Source organism: Cebus imitator, unplaced genomic scaffold, assembly GCF_001604975.1.
Source record: "Cebus imitator isolate Cc_AM_T3 unplaced genomic scaffold, Cebus_imitator-1.0 Scaffold25, whole genome shotgun sequence".
Classification (NCBI taxonomy): Eukaryota; Metazoa; Chordata; class Mammalia; order Primates; family Cebidae; genus Cebus; species Cebus imitator.
Genome location: NW_016107340.1, coordinates 10,781,139 through 10,801,947, shown reverse-complemented (window position 1 = coordinate 10,801,947; position 20,809 = coordinate 10,781,139). Strand labels below are relative to the sequence as shown.

At 39.2% G+C, this 20,809-nt stretch overlaps 1 protein-coding gene across 21 annotated transcripts in view; it reads right to left on the bottom strand.

The window, feature by feature from the left end:
* Positions 1-20,809, bottom strand: part of IRAG2 (inositol 1,4,5-triphosphate receptor associated 2) — a 58,714-nt gene that overhangs the window by 31,343 nt on the left and 6,562 nt on the right. For 2 of the 21 annotated variants that reach the window (XM_017522997.2, XM_037736518.1), the window contains exons 2-6: positions 15,956-16,017; positions 14,709-14,789; positions 13,832-13,928; positions 11,136-11,283; positions 8,268-8,349 (exon numbers count right to left, since the gene is read on the bottom strand). In XM_017522997.2, coding sequence (XP_017378486.1) covers positions 8,268-8,291 — 24 coding nt within the window. In that variant the 5' untranslated portion in view covers positions 8,292-8,349; positions 11,136-11,283; positions 13,832-13,928; positions 14,709-14,789; positions 15,956-16,017. The other 19 variants (XM_037736512.1, XM_037736515.1, XM_017523001.2 and 16 more) reach the window with 19 other exon arrangements.

Genomic DNA, 20,809 nt, shown 5'->3' with positions numbered 1-20,809 from the left:
AGACAGATTCTTGCTCTGTCGCCAGGCTGGAGTGCAGTGGTGCAATCTTGGCTCACTGCAACCTCTGCCGCCTGGGTTCAAGCAATTCCCCTGCCTCAGCCTCCCAAGTAGCTGGGACTACAGGCACACACCACGATGCCCAGCTAATGTTTTAGTAGAGACAGGGCTTTACCATGTTGTCCAGGATGGTCTCGATATCCTGCCCTCCTGATTCGCCTGCCTCAGCCTCCCAAAGTGTTGGGATTACAGGTGTGAGCCACCACGCCCAGCCTGAATTAAATTTTAAAGAGAAATTGTACCTTAAATTGTAATTGTCCTATTTTAAAAATATTTAAATAAATTATATTAGTAATTTTTATGTTTATTTAACTATACAGTTATGTGTGTAATGAGCCAGACATGGTGGCACATGCCTGTAACGTCAACACTGTGGGATGCTGAGGTGGAAGGACTGTTTGAGGCCAGGAGTTTGAGAACAACCTGATCAACGTGGCAAGAGCCCATCTCTACCAAAAAAAAATAGCAGGGTACAGTGGCACTCACCTGTGATCTCAGTCACTTGGGAAGGTGAGATGGGAGGATTGCTTGAGCCCAGGTGCTTGAGGTTGCAGTGAGCTGTTATCTTCCCACTGCACCCCAGCCTGGGTGACAGAGCAAGATCTTGCTTTACAAAAAATAAAAAGAAAGAAAACAAAAGAAAGGAAGCTATAAAAATTGGAGAAAACTAAATATCCTTCAGTTTTATTGAGTGTAACATTTCATAAAAATAAGAATTAATTTCTTAATAAAATCTAATATTCTAACACATATAAAAACATTGTTACTATGTGTGGCATAAAATAACATTTATTATTACACTATAACTAAAAAACACTGTTGTCAGAAAAGCCTTCATTTTGTATCTGTCAAGATCATGGAATTCGTATTTAAGAAATATGAAAGAGAAAATGAGAATGCAGTTCTTATTTTCTATTCCATTATACCAGTTTCCAATTTGGGGAAAAGGGAGCACATCATTTCTGCAAACCTTTTCAAAAAAAAGTCTAATTATGAGTAAAGTCAAAGTAATAAATACAGTAAAAATATGGTTTGCCTCCATTATGTTACATATCAGCTACATTTGCTCTAATGCTCTGTGTTATGCTTTCTTTTGCCCTATGCCTTAGATGTGAAACACTGTAGTTAGAAGTTTTTCAATAAATATAACATATTTATTGATTACACAACTAATTATGTGATTTTGGAGAAATTGCCTATGTTTAGTAGCCATATATTACTACGTTATTCTGAAACAGTAGCAAGGTAAGCAACTGGATAGTCTTCTCAAATCACTCATCTTTATAAAACTCAGTGATCAGAAAACAACCCACTATACAACACATCCCAATCCTGAGTTTTCCTGTTTGGTCTAATGACATTTTTTTTTCTTCTTCTTACGCGAAAAACCAAAGTAAAGATTTTTTTTTTTTAAATCTGGTTTCAAATTTAGGATGACAGTTCATGAAAACTGAAGATGAAGCCTCAGAGGGTTGGGACAAAAACTTTCCACAATTGGGCTCTTTTCTTCCAGCTTCTAAAATCACCTCTATTTAAACCAGCACACACCAACTATGACGCCTAGACAGATGAGAAAGATAACCTACTAGATATAATTTAAAACCAATGAAAATCAAGAATAAGAAAGTTCAGATGAGAGATTTACTTACATGTAGAAGATTGGCTCAAGTCAATGAATCTAACACATGCCGACAGCAGAGAGCAGGGAGAATGCTCTTTCTGTCTAAGCCATTCAAATATTAACCTGCATAACATTTACATGAAAAATCCATGGTCCAGCCCATTTGCTTTTGACAGCAAGAGTCTAATGTAGGGTGGGGTAGCAAAGGTAGTCATGGAAAAAATGAAACAGATTCTCCCATGGGCTGGGTCAGCAAACACAGGAGACACACACACACACACACACACACACGGCAACATTATTTCAATATTTAGATAGAACAACAATAAAAAATAACTTTTACGATTAATTGACCTAATCACCCAGGATTACTTTATTTTTGCTCTTTTATATGAAATACTACACTACAGATTTTGTGATCAGAAACCTTCTACTAATAAACATTTATGATTCCAAAGTAATGTTCACTATTTGATCCATTTTAGGCAACTGATGATAGTTAAATAAATTAATGTGATTTTCTGAGAACAAAAAAGTAACAAAAAGAGTCTATATACACTTACTTCTGATTTGACTCAGTGTCTGTTTAAATGTTCCAAAAAGAGGAAGAATGCTAAGTTGAATTTTAAACAATTAGAACTACTGGAACCCAAACAAAGCTAAATTTGCTTATAGTTTTTTTTTTTTGTTTGTTTGTTTTTAGTTCTAACTAAAGTAATACCACACCCTCAGATCTACAGGACACACCCACCACTTTCAGGTTCATTTATAATACAGTTATCAGTCAACTTCTACATGTTCCAATTTTGCAACTGGCAGTGTTATTTATTCTCCAAGGTTATTAATGCTGCACCCACACATAACTTGAAAGAACAGGATAGACCATGGCCATAACATCTGAGATATTTTTAAATTGATCCTGTTCTTGGCCTTAATAAATCACCTCCTCCCAGTGATAGTGTATCTTAGACAAAAACATGTAATAACATGAAGGATAACTCAAAGAGAGACAAGACACTTAATATTTGGTATATGTAATATTTTTTTAACAGCCAAAAGAAAAACAGAGAAACTCATCTCCAGATCACTGGCCTGTTTCAAGATACCCTCTGCCTTCATGCTGCTGATAATTCTGATTCTGGGTGATATGAGCAGCTAGTTTTCTTTTTGAGAGTTTACTATGATCCAGGTGTTTTGCACACATTACAGAGTATCTTGGTGGGGTCAGAGCTGAGACTGAAGTACAGTAGAAGGAAGAATCAATTTTGTTGTCATAGAACAGTGTGGACAACAAACCGAAAGAACTGCAGAGATGTGAGTGGTGAAACCAACTTCTTTGCCCCACACGTTCTTGAGAAGTTAAAAGTCTGCTTGGAAGCCACTAGTCACTGAGGCCTGAAGAACACAGGGATATATTCAGTATGCACCTCTGGAGATTACTGGAAATGTCAGGAAGCAACTCCTTGAAAAGAAAGGGCTTCTTAGTCGTCAGCAAGTGGGGAGACAAGGCACTGAGAGGCAGTGTCTTGCCTGTAAATATGACTGACCTACTTGGTCTCTTCCATGGACTGGTTAGGTCACAATCAGTGATATAGATCTATGGAAATGTATACATGCAATATATGTGTGTGTGTTTATTTGAATCCTCAAAAGAACTATGATAATCAATATCTTTCTTTCACAGGGGACACAGCAAATTCAGACAGGTTAGGCCATGTGTCCGAATTCACACACAAGTAATAAAGTCAGTCTTGAATCTAGGTGTGCTTCGTTCTACAGCCTATGCTATGTGGGTAAAGATTCCAGGCCATTACTAAGAAAAATTTCAGATAAATACAAAAGTAGACAGAATTAAGTATCTAATGAATCCTGGTATATCCATCACGCAGATTCAACAATTACCAACCTACGGCCAATCTTGTTTCAAACTCTCCCCCTCTCAACCTACACCTGCCTTGTTTTGAAGCAAATGCCAGACATCATAACATTTTTGTCAATAAATATTTCACAGTGAATCTCCAAAAGATAAGGACTGAAAATAATTTGTTTCCTTCTTTCCTAACTACACCCAAATATCCCAAATAAACTAATTTATTGGGTCAATAAAGAAGTTCTTTTTTCCTCAAGAATGTCCCAAACAGGGCTCCAAATTATTTTACTATGAGATATTTTTTTTTGAGACATTTAACCTTGTTAGCATTCTCTGCTCTCTCAAAAACTTGCTTATGAATAATGATGTTCACTTTTATCTTGCATTGTGCCTTCCGGAAAGATATTAGAAGATAGCTCCCTCTGTGATTATGGGGAAGGAACAGAAAGTAAATCTCAAGTTCTTAGGAGCACCAGTCTAAAGAAGTGAGTCAGAAAGCAGTAGTTGAGTGCTCACTCTCAGTGTTTCAAACAGACCTTGTAGTGAGTACAACCTAAATAAATAGGCATTCGACAAATATTAATGGCAGCTACCGTATGCAATCCTATGCAGGGTGATACACGTGCATGGCCAAATAAGGGCACTGTCCAGCCATTTTATCACCTAATACACGAATAAATATAAGAAAGTAAGTAACTACAATGCAAACCAGCATACAGGTGACAAGAAATGGGGGATGCAGAGAGTTAAGAGGGTCTCAAAGACAGGAATCTGCTTAGTTTTTTTCTAAGTGGGATCGTTGAGAAACAAGGAAACAGGCCTGAAAACATGACTTTTCCAGAGTCACACAGAGGCCAACCCACAGAAAAACCTCATCTCCCCACTCTTAATTCATTATGATTTCCACCTCAGGAAGGACTGGATATGCTTGGATGTCAACATTTTATGCTACCACAAAAAAGTTTTTATAGGATTTTGAAATGGACCTTGACAGCTGAATAGAATTTTGACAAATGGAAAAGTGTATATTGTTCTGGGCAAAGAAAACAGCACAAACAGGTTTGTGTGATATATTCTGACAATACGAGCCACCTGATTTGGCTGAGGAACAGCATAACCATACGCAATGATGGGAAAATAAAGGTTAAAAAGATAGATTGCAACCAGTTTAGAGAGAGACTCAAATACCAGGGGAAGCTGTAATGAGGCTGTAGAGATTGACAGAATCCATCATTTAGAGCTGAGGAACTAAGAAAACACCATCATTTGGGGGGTCCATTGGGATTTATATCTTATATTTACTCTAATCCCCTGTACTTTTTGCCAATGAGAATGCTTAGAAAAGCGTTTTCTAAGGAGAGCTTTCTATTTGCTTAAGAGATGATGTGAGTATAAAATGATGGGAGGAGGGGAGTTTCTCAAAAGACAAGGGGCAGAGGCAGAGAGTACAGTTACCAGGCTGTCGAAATGCTCCAGTGGAGCAGAAACCGGGAATGGGAAGGTTGAGAATTGGTGGTTTCAGTCACAAGGTACAGCCAACAGACTAATTCCAGGGCTGTTGCAAACTACAGAAGAAACAGCACAGAATACAGCAAGAAAACCTTCAGGGAACCTACAGGAGCATGTGATTGGAGCCTCGATTATGATGTTAGCTCCTATTTTTTTTTTTTGAGATGGAATTTTGCTTTTGTCACCCAGGCTGGAGTGCAATGGCACAATCTCTGCTCACTGCAACCTCCACCTCCTGGGTTCAAGCGATTCTCCCGCCTCAGCCTCTCGAGGAGCTGGGATTACCGGTGCCTGCCACCATGCCTGGCTAATTTTTGTATTTTTAGTACAGACAGGGTTTCGCTATATTGGCCAGGGTGGTCTCAAACTCCTGACCTCAGGTGATCCACCCACCTCAGCCTCCCAAAGTGCTGGGATACAGGCGTGAGCTACAGCGCCGGGCCCAGCTCTTATTTCTTACTGAGTCTCAAGACCACAGACAAAACCACTCAGTCACATATCCTACTCAATTTGGAGGTCCTTTTACATATAAAAGGCAGTACATTTCTTAGCCAAAAAACCACGTTCAAGGTAACACTAAGTGATTATGATTAAAATGTCTAAATTAAGTGTAATAAGAGCGGTCATGAAAAAGGCATCCTTTGAAGCTAGACAAATCTGAATTTTAATCTCAGGTTTGCTACTTACTAATTGAGTGATTATGGGCAAGTTATTTAGCTCCCTCAAATTCAGTTGCCTCCTTTGTAAAAAGCAGAGAATTGTGGAGAATATTAATCACATGGCATGTGGAAACGGTTTTGTACAAAGTTCCTGGCACACAACTGATATTTGTTTCTTCCTTCTTAGTAAAATCAGTGCCAGATAAAAGGGAAATTACTAATAACCAAACATCCTGTAAGCTTCCAAGTTCAACTTCCTTTACTAAAACTTTATAAAAACTGCTAGGTAAGAGCAAAATATATTAAAAAATTTTTTTGAATTTATATTTATTTTTATTTTTATAGATGAAATCTTGCTCTGTCACCCAGGCTGGAGTATAGTGGCACAATCTCAGCTCACTGCAACCTCCACTTCCTGGGCTCAGGCAATTCTCCTGTCTCAGCCTCCCAAGTAGCTGGGATTATAGGTGCCTACCACCACACCCAGTTAATTTTTGTATATTTAGTAGAGAAGGAGTTTCACCATGTTGTCCAGGCTGGTCTTGAACTGTTGAACTCAAGGGATCCACCTGCCTTGGCCTCTAGGTAAGAGCAAAATAGATTTATTTCCTTTTTCTTTCTTTTCCTTAGCTACTCAACCAGACATGTATTTATGAACAACAACAACAACAAAACTGCCATACACACACTTAACAAGAAGAATAACAACAACTTGTACAATTCAACAGTAAAAAGACATATAATCCCATCTTCAAAATGAGCTAAGGATCTGAGTAGACACACCTCCAAAGAAGTTATACAAATGGCCAATATACAGATGAAAAGATGTTCAACATTATTAATTATTAGAGAAATGCAAATCAAAAATACAATGAGGTGTCACTTTGCACCCACAAAGATGGCTTTAATAAAAAATAGGCAAGTATTTAGTGAGGATACAGAGAAACTGGAATACTCATACATTGCTGTTGGAAATGTAAAAGGATACAGCCACCCTGGAAGTCTGTTCTGCAGTTCCTCAACAACATTAAACATAGAGGTACCATCTGATGCAGTAGTTCTGCCACAGGAATACACTCAAAAGAATTAAAAACATATTTACACAAAAACCGATACATGAATGTTCTTAATAGTGTCACTCGCAGTAGCCGAAAAGTAGAAACAACTCAAATACCCATCTGCTGATGCATGGAGAAACAAAATGTGGTATGTATCTACACAGTGGAATATTATTCAGCCATAAAAATGAAGTACTGACATCATGCTATGACATGGATGAACCTTGAGAACCTTATGCTAACTGAAAGAAGCCAGGCACAGGAGACCACATATTGTATGATTCCATTTATGTGAGATGTCCAGAATAGGCAAATCTATAGGACAGAAAGTGGATTAGTGGTTTTCTAGAGCTCGAGGTTTGAGAAAGGAGGAAATAGGAGTGACTACCAATGGGTATGCAGTTTATTTCTGGGGTGATCAAAGTATTCTAAAATCGATTGTGGTGATGGTTGTACAACTCTGTGAATATACTGAAAGTCATTTAAGTGAATAATTTAAATTAGTGAATTGTCTGGTGGGTGAGTTATATCTCAATTAAAATATAAAGGAGTCCAGGTGTGGTGGCTCATGTCTGTAATCCCAGCACTTTGGGAGGCCAAGGCAGGTGGATCACAAGGTCAGGAGATTGAGACCATCCTGGCTAACACAGCGAAACTCCATCTCTACTAAATATATAAAAAATTAGCTGAGCACGGTAGTGCGCTACTGTAGTCCCAGTACTAGGGTGGCTGAGGCAGGAGAATCGCTTGAACCCGGAAGGCAGAGGTTGCAGTGAGCTGAGATTGCACCACTGTGCTCCCGCCTGGGTAAAAGAGCAAGACTTCATCTCAAAAAAAAAAAAAGTAAAAGCAAGAAGAATGATGGACTGAAACAGAACTACCTGCTCCATTTGATTGAGAAGATCACCAGCCTCACGCTGCAGACTGAGAAAGGCATTCCAACCACATCTCAATGACGACCTAAGTGACCTTCTCACATTATTTAGTGTTATTCTCTTCTTAGGCAGAAAAGTGGCATTAACACCTAAATTTGCCAATTAGTACATGACTAGTCATGGGCATGGCCCAGCTTTGTGGTCTTTTTGACAAAGGGTACCAGCCCCTCAAAGATTATCTAGACTTGGCCCCAATACTTGGAGAATCAACAGGATCTGAGGCTTCTTACAGTCATTAGTGAATTTAAGTCTCAAACCAGCCTGCCTCTCAAACAAAAATTGAACCCACTTCATCAAAATCTCCTTTTGGTTATATAACCCACAGTATATACAAAACACAGGGTAGAAAGCCATCAAATTAAATAATTTTTACTTTTTTGACTTCAATCAAAGGTTGCTATTTCTTATACATCTGAATTTTGGGATAGCAGACTCAAACTTGGTATAAGAATATCCATAATACTTAAAAAATAAAAAAAGAAAGTGAAAAATAATACCAATAGAAGAGCAGGATATGGTAATACTGAAAATGAAACTAAAATCCAGTCCAATACTCACTTCCATACTTGGCTCATCATTCATCCTGATGCAGCCCGAGAGATTTGTTCCTTGGTTGGGACCACTTGTGGGGCCTGGGCACCTGGCAGTAGAAAGGAGAGTTAATTACTACAGGCGAAAAAACTGCAAATTTTAGCAGATACTAAACAATAACATAGTTCCCACTTCCCTACACCCAGTCCTGATTTCATCAAATTTCTAATTAAGTTCTTGGTTTAAGTAAGACATTATGAAAGAGAGTTCCCACCTCCATCAGAGAGAGGTTACAAATAACAGAGAATCCAGCCAAAAATGAAAATGAAACATTTGCAATTCAAAGCCATCCTTCCTCATCCTCAATACGGAAGGGAAATTTTATTGAGGTAGATTAGGTCCTCACAAAATGCACTGACATTTCTGAATGTTTCCTAAGGGAGATGAGTCTGTATACTTAAAAAGGCAGGTGCAAATGAGCACCAAAGGAGGATGGGGGCAGGGACAGATATAGGTCCAAAGCCTTGTTAACCTTGAATGTGAAAGAAACAGAAATAGGATCAAAACCTGCTTAAGTTAACTTAGCAGGATGTCATTGATATTGTGTTCTATGCCCCCAGTTCCTGAGACAGAACTCCTAACATCATTGTAGACAGAGGTGCTAGGGGAATCTTTATTCTAATATTTTTGTCTCTGACCATGGTTCCTGATACACAGTGCCTAAGACCTTTGTAATTTCCTGATAGGTGTGTTTGATGCAGAGCTCCTGAATCTCCTGAATTTCCTAGGTAGTAGGAGCATCTTCTGTTCTAAAGAGGTATCTCTTGGTGGGCTTCTGGATAGCCTTAGGATGAGGGGCTGGTTGCCAGGGGAACCAACCTGTGGTTAGAGGACTGAAACTTTCAACTTCACCCTGCCAAACTCCTGGGAGGGGAGAGGGGCTGAGCCGATCACCAACTGCCAACGATTTAATTAATTGTGTCTAGTAAAGCCTCCATAAAAACCCTAAAGGACAACACTTGGAAAGCTTCTGATTTGGTGAATCGAAACATAGCCATGTGCGGGAAGGATGACACACCCTAACTCCACAAAGACAGACCCTCCTGTGCTTGTGACATTTTCAAACCTTTCTGACATATCTCTTCATCTGGCTGTTCATTTCTATCTTTTAAAATAGGCTTTGTCACCTGGCACAGTGGCTCATGCCTGTAATCTTAGCATGTTGGGAGGCTGAGATGGGAGGATCACTTAAGTCCAGGAGTTCAAGACCAGCCTGGGCAACATGGAAAAACCTTGTCTCTACGAAAAATTCAAGACTGGGTGCGGTGGCTTACACCTGTAACCCCAGCACTTTGGGAGGCTACGGTGGGCCGATCACCTGAGGTCAGGAGTTCAAGATCAGCCTGTTAAACATGGCGAAACCTTGCCTGTATTAAAAATACAAAAATCAGCCTGGTGGGGTAGCATGTGCCTGTAATCCCAGCTACTTGGGAGGCTGAGACAGAAGAATCACTTGAACCCAGGAGGCGGAAGTTGCAGTGAGCCGAGATCAAACCACTGCGAATCTCGCCTGGGTACCTGAGTGAGACTCTGTCTCAAAACAAAGCAAAAAAAAAACAAAATTAGCTGGGTGTGGTGGTGGGCACCTGTGGCCTCAGCTACTCAAAAGGCTGAGGTGAGAGAATCACCTGAGCCCAGGAAGTCGAGGCTGTAGTGAGCCCAAATCACTATTGTACTCTAGTCTGGGTGACAGAGTGAGGCCTTGCCTCCAAAAAAATAAATAAAATAGACTTTGTAGTAAGTGGGTAAATGTAAGTGAAGTGTTTCCCTGATTTCTGTGAGCTACTGTAGTAAATTGTTTGAACCCAAGAAGGGGGTCATGGGAACCCCCAATTCATAGAGAGTTGGTCAGAAGCACAGGTCACAGTCTGGGACTCGTAAGTGGCATCTAAAGTAGGGGCCAACCTTGTGGGACTGAGCCCTTAACCTGTGGAATCTGATGCTGTTTGTAGGCAGATAATGTTGGAATTGAACTGAATTACTGGACGCCCATTTCATGTCTTCTGGAGAAGTGATTGGTGTGTGGAAAATTGCTTGGAGTATGGGGTTTTTTTCCCACACATCTGGTATCGGAAGGGTGGCATTGAGACTACAGCAGGAAAAAACACTCCATTGGTGAGTGTCTTTTTCCTTTAGATTGGAAGATTAGTCTACTTAAAGAGGAAGAGGGTAGCGTGCAGGGAGAAGGAGAGGTTCCCAAAGATGTGTTAACCTTGAGTATGAAAGAAAGAGAATGATGATCAAAACCTACCTATGTTAACTTAGCAGTCTACGGTGTATTCCTAAAAATTAGAAACATCTTAGGTAGTCTAATTCGTCTTTTAAGCATTAGAGTGGATATTGGGAAATTCAAGAAAAGCAAGAAAACTACATCAATAACTTTATCTCAAAATTGTAAATTTTCAGCTCGGTGTGCTGTAATTCCAGCACTCTGGGAGGCCAAGGAGGGTGGATCACTGGAGGCCAGGAGTTAGAGACCAGCCTGGCCAACATGGTGAAACCCCATCTCTACTAAAAATACAAAAATTAGCTGGGCATGATGGTATGCATCTGTAGTCCTAGCTACTTGGAAGGCTGAGGCATGAGAATTTCTTGAACTTGTGAGGCAAAGGTTGCAGTGAGCTGAGATTGCATCACTACACTCCAGTCTCAGCAAGAGAGCAAGATTCCACATCAAAAAAAAAAAAAAAGAAATTGTAAATTTTCAGGAAGTTAGAGAAGTTCCACAATAAAGATGTGATCTCAAGTTATAAAAATCCAACCAATTAAAAGGTAAGACAATGAGAAGAGCTCACCCATGAGGAGTAGAGTAAGTAAAATCTGCTCTCAACCTACTTGTGTTGTCTTGTCACATCCAAAGCACCACCCTTTACTTCCCCATATGTGGGCCTTTCACACAAAGCATGGATTTGGTTGGCTACACCTGAGAAGGGTGTTGATTCCAGGGTTGGAACTGCTGTAAAACTATCCAGAGATAAAGCATCTGCAGTAGAACGGAAAAAAAATCAAAATAGAGACCAATTTCTGGTTCAAACTATATTGAAGCATGGAGTCTTTCTCTCTTGAGAGACTGAACCAATCTGAAAAAGTAAGTCAACCCACTTCTATTAACATTTTAACATAAACTCCCTTGATGCCTAGTCACAGGGGGTGAAAATGTCAAATGCCTAATTGTAACAAAGTGTTTGGGAATGATAGTAATATTAATACATATATAAAATATAAAATAATTTTAGTTCTAATAATATTAAAAATAATAATTTCAAATTTTTTTTAACTATAGGAGAGGCCAGAAAACCTCTGCCGATAAGCAACTAGAGGGATTAACAATCTATAGCCAGCAGGCAAAAATCCAGCCAGCTGCCTGATTTTGAAAAGTTTCACTGTGGCCAGTTGTGGTGACTCATGCTTGTAATCCCAGCACTTTGGGAGGCCGAGGCAGGTGGATCCCTTGAGCTCAGGAGTTTCAGACCAGCCTAGGCAACATGGCAAGACCCCATCTCTATAAAAAATACAAAAATTAGCTGGATATGGTCGCATGTGCCTATAGTCCCAGCTACTTGGGGGTATAAGGCAGGAGAATCACTTGAGTCTGCGAGGTTGAGGCTGCAGTGAGCTGTGTTTGCACCACTAAGTGACAAGGTGAGACCCTGTCTCAAAAAATTAAAAAGTCAAGTATTACTGCAACACGGCCGCACCCATTTGTTCACACGCTGTCCATGGCTGTTTGTGTGATATAACAGGAAAGTTGAGTAGTTACAGCAGAAACTGACATATTTACTATCTGGTCTTTTACAGAACAATTTTGCAGCCTCCAGAAGAGAAAAGCATTAGACATCATAATTAGAGCCCATCAAAGAGTGGTAGGGGAAGTAGGCTGATATCACAAATCATTCATTAGGGAAAACCATCTTGTTATATGTGTTTCTGAGTATAGGAAGCAGCAGAGTTTAAAGGAAAAAACATAGGCTTTAAAGTCAATCAGAAATTTTTGGTTCAGATCCTGGCTCTGCCACATACCAGTTGCGTGAACCTCAATAAGTAACTAAGCCACTCTGAGCCTCAGTTTGCTTATATACGAAGTGACAGATGACCTTAGGCAAATTATTAACTCAATGTTCCTCTGTTTCCTTACCTCTTGAATGGTAATTATGTTAACATCTACCTCATAGGGATGTGGTGAGGATTAAATGAGTTAATAGATATGTTAAGAGCATAGAACTGTGTCTGGCACATAGCAAGCACTCTTTCTTTCTTTTTTTTTTTGAGATGGAGTCTTGCTGCAACACCCGGGCTGGAATGTACAGTCATGGCTCACTGCAACCTCCAATTCCTGGGGCCAAGCGATTCTCCTGCCTCAGCTTCCCAAGTAGCTGGGACTGTAGGTACGTGCCACCACGCCGGGCTAATTTTTAGTAGAGACAGGTTTCATCATATTGGCCAGGCTGGTCTCGAACTCCTGACCTCAAGTGATCTGCCCACCTCAGCTTCCCAAAGTGCTGGAATTACAGGTGTGAGATCCCGCACCCAGCCAGCGAGCACTCTTTAAGTACTCCCGCTCTTGGTGGTGGTTAATGAGTTATTGTGAGTAATCTCTAAAAGCACTAATCTATATTGCCTGACACAAAATAGATGCCCTATTAGTAATAGTAGGAGTTTTTTCTTCTCAAATTTAAATAATCCACAAATCACTCTACTTTTCTCTTCATTCCTTCTTAAATTTATTTTGATAATCATTTATTTTGTCATTTCAGAACTAGACATTAATTTTGGCTTTTAACTGCATCCATGTTGTGCTGAGAGATGTCACTACTTTGACCATTTCCTAGAATAAAGCTCTTTCTCTTGGCATTGAGTAATAAACCACAAATTTGCCACACAGCTCACTTTTCCTTCTCCAAATGTCTATTCTACTGTATCTCAACCTGAATCCTTTTGTTTTCAAAATGACTTGTCTGCCTTTGGCTCTTTTTCAAACACTTAAGGCTTCTGCATTCTTACTTCTCATTTTTTGTGTTGTTTGCTCATGTTACTCTCACCCATTAGAATACGTTTTCAATGCTTTTCACTTTTCTAAAGCCAACTAATCTTTCAAGGCCAGTGCAACTTGAACCTTTTCTATGGAATCGCCTTTGACTTCTCTGAGCCCAGGTCTTGTCTCCTTACCAGTCTGTGAGCTACTTTAGGACTTACTCTTTTTTTTTTTTTTTTTTGAGATGAGGTCTCACTATGTTGCCCAGGCTTGTCTTGAACTCCTGGGCTCAAGTGATCTGCCCGCTGTGGCCTCCCAAGGTGCTTGGATTACAGGCGTGAGCCACCATGCCTGGCAAGGACTTATTCTTTATCATGCATAATATGGTGCCTTGCATAGAGTAGGTACTCAAATATATATTGATTAACTGAATTCAGGGATAAATATCCAAGTGTTCAACAATTCTTCCTATAAAAATGTAATAATAACTACTTATTTTTCCTTTCAAAAAAAATTCTACACCTACTTGTGTCTGAGCAGGTATCAGAGAGGGGCTTACCCAGCAGAGGTGTGTACCAGCACGTATGTTTCAAGGTCAGGGGTGTCTGATGTATTCTTGCTTCTTGACTACCACATAGTTTGTGGCAACACTGCTTCTGAACAGAAAACCAAGTATTATTAGCCACCTAAAGGAATGTAACATATTATATTTCATAATCTACTACCACCATTTTCAAAGGTAGAAAGAATATCACTAGTCTCAAATGAGCCTGTGAGAGAGATCAGGAAGAAAATAAATGTCAAGTAAAAAAGCTTTCAAGTGTTTGATCAAAAGATATATATATATGCGTAAATTATTCTTATTTTAAAATCACAATGTAATAATCTAGCAGAATGCTAACAAAGGTTTTGAGGAAAGAGGTATAGAGAAATAAACTTTGTTACATAATTCTTTGTGATACTGCAAGTAAAAAACGTAGAACAGGCCAGGCCCGGTGGCTCACACCTGTAATTCCAGCACTTTGGGAGGCCAAGGTGAGTGGACCACTTGAGGTCACCACCCTGGCCAACATGGGGAAACCTTATATCCACTAAAAATACAAAAATTAGCCAGGTGTGGTGGCACCTGACTAATCCCACCTACTTGGGAGGCTGAGGCAGGAGAAGCTCTTGAACCCAGGAGGCGGAGATTGCAGTGAGTTGAGATCATGCCACTGCACTCCAGGCTGGGCAACAAAGGACCAACCAGGTTTGCGTATGTGTATGTGTACATTTACGAAAATAGTTATCTGTCGCCTCATTTGATAATCTCTTGATAAAAGCAATATAGGTTACAGTTTGAAGGCTCCTAATACATACTGGACTTAACTTTTTAGTACAAGATAGTTATTGATTCACAATTATTACCTAAATAATCTCAAAAAACTTGCAATTACCAATTTTTCTTGAAGAGGCTGTTGAATTGCATTTTTGCAGGAGAGGGAATCACAGTGAGGAAATTCCTCATCTAAAAAGCTCTGTCAAGAGAAAATGGTAGAGTATATTCAAAGACAGAATGATGAAAAGGTCAAAGATCCCAAATACATTAGACTTAACAGAAGATATGACACGGCCTAAAGTGGGTGAAACTGACAGGTTCTTTATCTTGTATTCTACTCCAAGGGAACACCTTTGTAATTGTAAACCTCCCATTGTATTTTCCCCATTACTTGACCTAGGAATGAAATCTGAAGATCAGGAACAAGAAACTGAATGGCTTGTCATTGATATCTTTAGGCAGAGGCTAAAGAAGTTTGTTAGAGATGTAACTCAGAGTAATGAAAATGGTGTCTGTGAACATTTTATAGCTATAAAATTATGGCCTTAATCCAAGATGTAGATTCGCATCTATCGTATTTATATTGTAATAGAAAATGTTGTTGGTGTTCTTGAGATGATTAAAGCATCTTTAGATATGGAGGTTTTTCTAGCTCAACTTATTGCAGAGGACTTTTTAGGCATTCTGCCTAGCTTAATCTTCCACATGATTTTTTTTTTCCTGCTTTAACAGATGTGTCTGCATGATGTCCTGGAAACAGATACATGCAAATACCTCCCTTTCTTTCCTCCTCCATCATCTTCCTCTAGTGCCAACCTTGCTGTTCCCTTATGTTCTTCATTTCTGAACAAAAAGTAGGTTCACCAAGTATCATAAGGGAAAGAAATACACATAACGCTACCAGAGATATCTTGAGATGACCCATACAGAGAGAAACAGAAAGTTTAATTCAAATATGAGAAAGAAAAAAGAGACAGTAACCATCAAACCTATTCAAGAATACTCAAAATTTCAACATATTGTAAATAGAATAATATGCTCTTACTATCAGAAAGGAGGTGCCCAAGACTGAAAAAACTGCCTCTTTACTACTAGATATATATAGTGGTGGGCAAAGAAAATTCTGAAACACTTCCTCTTTAGAAGGGATTTTCAGTAGTCACTCACTAATTGTAAGATCTCCTTTCTTGTTCTGCTAAATGCTTTAAGCACATAAGAGAACAAAGTCCACCAAAACATTTTCTTCTAAATGGGTTATTTAACTTAATGATTGAAGTCATTGTATATTGTACATTAGCTTCAAAACCTTACATGAACTGAACAATTTCCTCCACAGTAAATGAACACGTATCACAGACATTTTACCTGAAACAGCAAGCCATGGTGTTTCCCTTCAATTAACTTCTTTCGAAGTGGCTCAACTGTTGCTACAAAGAGAATTTATAACCAGCTCAATATGATCACTTTTATAATTTTTTTTTTTTTTTTTTTTTTTTTTTTTTTTTTTTTTTTTTTTTTTTTTTTTTTTTTTTTTTTTTAAGGTCTGGCTCTGTTGTCCAGATGAGAGTGCAGTGGCATGATCTCACCTCCCTGCAACCTCCGCCTCCTGGGCGGAAGCCACCTTCCTGCCTTAGCCTCCCAAGTAGCTGCGATTACAGGCACACACCACGACACCAAGCTAATTTTGGTACTTTTTGTAGAGGCAGGTTTCACCATGTTGTTCAGACTGGTCTCAAACTCCCGAGTTCAGGTGATCCACCTGCCCCAGCCTCCCACAGTGCTGGGATTACAGGCATGAGCCACCACATCCAATATGATCATATTTAAACTTGTCTTCCTTAATTCATTTCATTGCTTCATAAACTTTTAATGGCTTTAAATTTGGGTCCTGGGAAAATAATGACTTCCAAGACACTCTCAACTTATGACTTGGGAAAAATGGAAAAGCAGGCTAGAACAGATAAGCCATTATCTCCCTTGGGTATTTAAATTTTACTTTGATAGATACAAGTGAACTGTCTTCTAGAAGTGAGTCACAGAATTATCTAATCTTAAAATAATAATACACTTTAGGCCGGGTGCAGTGGCTCATGCCTGTAATTCCAACTCTTTGAGAGGCCAAGGTGGGCCAATCATTTCAGGCCAATAGTTTGAGATTAGCCTGGCCAACATGGTAAAACCCCATCTCTACTAAAAAAAAAAAAAAAATATATATACATATATATATATATATATATATATATGAAAATTAGCTGGGTGTGGGGGTATGCACCTGTAATCCCAGCTACTCAGGAGGTTGAGGCAGGACAATCACCTGAACCTGGGAGGTGGAGGTTGCAGTGAGCCGATATTGTGCCATTGCACTGCAGCCTAGGCAACAGAGTGAGACTCCCTTTCAAAAACAAACAAACAAACAAAAAGAATACATCTTAGAGGTCATTCAGTCTGACCTCCTACTGATAAAGAAATCCTCTCTCCACATGTTCTCACTCATAGGTGGATGTTGAACAATGAGAACATGTGGACACAGGGAGGGGAGCATTACACACTGGGGTCTGTTGGGGAGGCTAGGAGAGGGAAAGCAGGGGTTGGGGAGAGATAATGTGGGAAGAAATGCCAGGTATAGGTGATGGGGAGATGGAGGCAGCAAACCATCTTGCCATGTATGTACCTAGGCAACAATCCTATATGATCTACATATGCTCCCCAGAACCTAAAGTACAATAAAAAATAATAAAAAAAGAAATTCTCTATTAAGCCTCTGCTTGAGCCCTCAAATTACAGCCTGAGGATCCCAGAACTCTACAAGTAGATCTCAGATCACGAGAACACTAATGTGCAGGGGATTGAAAAGGTAACTGGTAAGTCATGGAGCTGAGATTAGGCTCATGGAACAGAGCGTAATTCAGGGTATCATTCGGTGAAACTAAAAATATTTATTTTTCTGCTTAAGTAAAATCTGCTTCCTAGTAACTTCCAAAGATGCCTGGAATAATGGAAGTGGGGGAAAAGTACCTAATATTTAACTAGCTTTTTGATGTACATATAGCATATTATTTATTTGACAAATCCTACACTCTGAAACACAACCAAAACCAGAAAATAAACCCAAATCTTTTGGACAACTAGAATAGATACTGATATTCATGCCCTTTATTCACGTGGCAAATCTCACACTTTAACTCAGGCAATGGGCTCTGGATATATACATAATTCTCACCAGTTTGATGTTTTCTCAGCCCACAGAAGATTAAAAGCAAAACTTAAACGAGAATAAGGAGCTCTGCTAGATGGAAGCATATTAATAGCTACCGCTATTTTTTTTAATCACTAACAGCCAGGAAAATTATTAACAGCAGATACTCTGGTATCCAAAACACATAGAAATCTGGTGCTTCTTATTTTATAAACCAACAGCTTTATATCTAAATAGCCTGAAGAAATTCTGAGTCATGAGCATAATGCTAATGAAAAGAAGTACATAATTTAATTTTTAAAAAATTTTCAGGAAAAAAGGCTCTAAAAAAGGCTCTAGAAAATTACCTATGTAAATTTTTTATTTTATAGGACTTTTTTTTGGTAAAAATAACTTATTTCTCAATCAAGCTTGACATAGTGTTACTAGGCCAAGTAAAAGCAAAACAGATGTTTGCTTTTAAATATCTCCCTCACATAGGAAGAAAAACTTATTTTTAAATAAGTATTTTTAGGCTGGGCATGGCTCACACCTATAATCCAGCACTTTGGGAGGCCAAGGCAGGTGGATCATGAGGTCAGGAGTTCGAGATCAGTCTGGCCAACAGGGTAAAACCCCATCTCTACTAAAAATACAAAAAAGTTAGCCAGGCGTGGTAGTGTACGCCTATAATCCCCGCTACTCTGGAGGCTGAGGCAGGAGAATTGCTTGAACTTGGAAGGTGGAGGTGCAGTGAGCCGAGACTGCACCATTGCACTGCAGCTCTGAATTGACAGAGCAAGACTCTGTCTGGGGCAGGGGAGGGAAGTATTTCTAACCTATTAAAGTAATTAAAAATTTCTTATTAATACTTACGACTCTGATAAAGATGAAGTTTTTAAAAATATTCTCTCTTAACTGTATTAAGAAGGCCCTGTCTTCCCTCTGACCTACATCTAAACAATAGCAACCAAAGCTATAAGAAGTGCCCATCATGTTTCTGAAGGTCGTGTATCTCCACAATACAAATTCAGAATACTGTCTTAGAATTGCCAATGAAGCTGTATTTCAGAAGCAATGATGAGTTAGTATAAGATTGTCTAAATTGCCCATCTGCTTGCTCACCAGGCAATCTTGGGTTTTAGAAACGGTGTATCTTGAAGCATTCAAATTGAACGCCTTATTTCAACAGATGTTTTGTGCAATGTGTAGCAACTATTTCCATATTTTCCACATGGCAAAACAAGCTGGCTGATGACCACGATTTGCATTCACCTTTGCATTCTGCTTTACATGTTTGGAGTTGGACCTGTTCTGTCTCTAGAACAAATTTATGCTTGATATAGAAGGAAGTAAAACAATGGCCACTGTATCTCCTGCTGTTGCCATCTGCCATGCAGGAAGGGACCAGGTGTCTTGGATACACTGCCTCTGAGGAAAGCTGAGATAAAACAACTTTCTAAATGACTATGCAATGAGGTTCCAGGCAAAGGACCCACAATTAACTGGCTGTTGAAAATGAAAATTTTAAAATTATTAGAGCTGTAATCATGTTAGTTATCAATGATGGTTGACATTTATAGAGTATGGGACTTTTATAATACTATCTACATGTTGCTGTAAAAACCTTATGTTCTGTAAAACTGTATATTAAAAATATCAAGGTTCATTAAAGAACCCCAAACTAAGATCAACTTGCATATATCTGTCAAAGGACTTATATCCAATAATAAAAAGATAGACAACCTAATTTTAAAATGGGTCAAAGATTTAGACACCTCACAAAGAAGATATACAATGGCCAATCAGCACATGAAAAAGGGCTCGACATCATTAGTCATCTGAAAAAGATATATTAAAATCACAATGAAATACCCATTTAGTAGAGCGGCTAAAATGACAAAGATTGACACTACCAAATACTGAAGATATGGAACACCTAGAACTCCCCACACTGCTGGTGGGGCTGTGAAATGCTATAAACACTATCGAAAACTGTTTGACAGTTTTTTAAAAAGTGAGAGTCACAGCTATGATATGACCTAACCATTCCACTCCTAGATATTTATTCCAGGTGAAATAAAAACATATGTGTACACAAAGATCTGTACACAGATGTTCATAGAAGATTTGTCCGTTGTAATCCCAAACTGCATATACTGCAGATATCCAATAACAGCAGAAAAATCAATCAAACTGTGGAATACTCATACAAGGAAATACAACTCAACAATAAAACATACTTCTGATAAACACAACATAATCCCATTATGCTGACAGAAAGAAGACAAACACACAAAAAGTACATACTGTGTAACTGAGTTCTAGAACAGGCTAAGCTAACCTAACAGAACAGTGTTGTTCCTTATGGTGCTAGAGGTGGGGGCGGGGCATTGACTGGGAAGTTACACAAGGGAAGTTTCTGGGGTGACAGCAGTTCTGCATTTTGATGTGTATTTATCTACCTGGTTGAATAGTACACTTGAGGGCTGAACATTTTATGTCATGCTAAATACATTAATAAAAAAAGTTAAAATTATAAGCACAAAAACAATGCAGGGATTATGAGAGAAATAGAGTTAGGAAGAAATCACTAAAAAAATGCATGCAGCTGGGCAGAGTGGCTCACACCTGTAATCCCAAAACTTGAGGAGGCTGAAGAGGGAGGATTCCTTGAGCCCAAGAATTTGAGACCAGTCTAAGAAACATAGTGAGATCCTATCTCTACAAAAAATTTAAAAATTAGCCAGGCAGGCCAGGCACAGTTGCTTACACCTGTAATCCTAGTACCTTGGGAGGCCGAGGTGGGTGGATTGCCTAAGCTCAGGAGTTTGAAACCAGCCTGGGCAACGTGGTGAAACCCCGTTGCTACTAAAATACAAAAAAATTAGCTGGACCTGGTGGTGCTCGCCTATAGTCCTAGCTACTCAGGAGTCTGAGGTAGGAGGATTGCTTGTGCCCAGGAGGTTGAGGCTACAGTGAATGATGATCCCACCACTATAATCCAGCGTGGGTGACAGAGTTAGATCCCGTCTCAAAAAAAA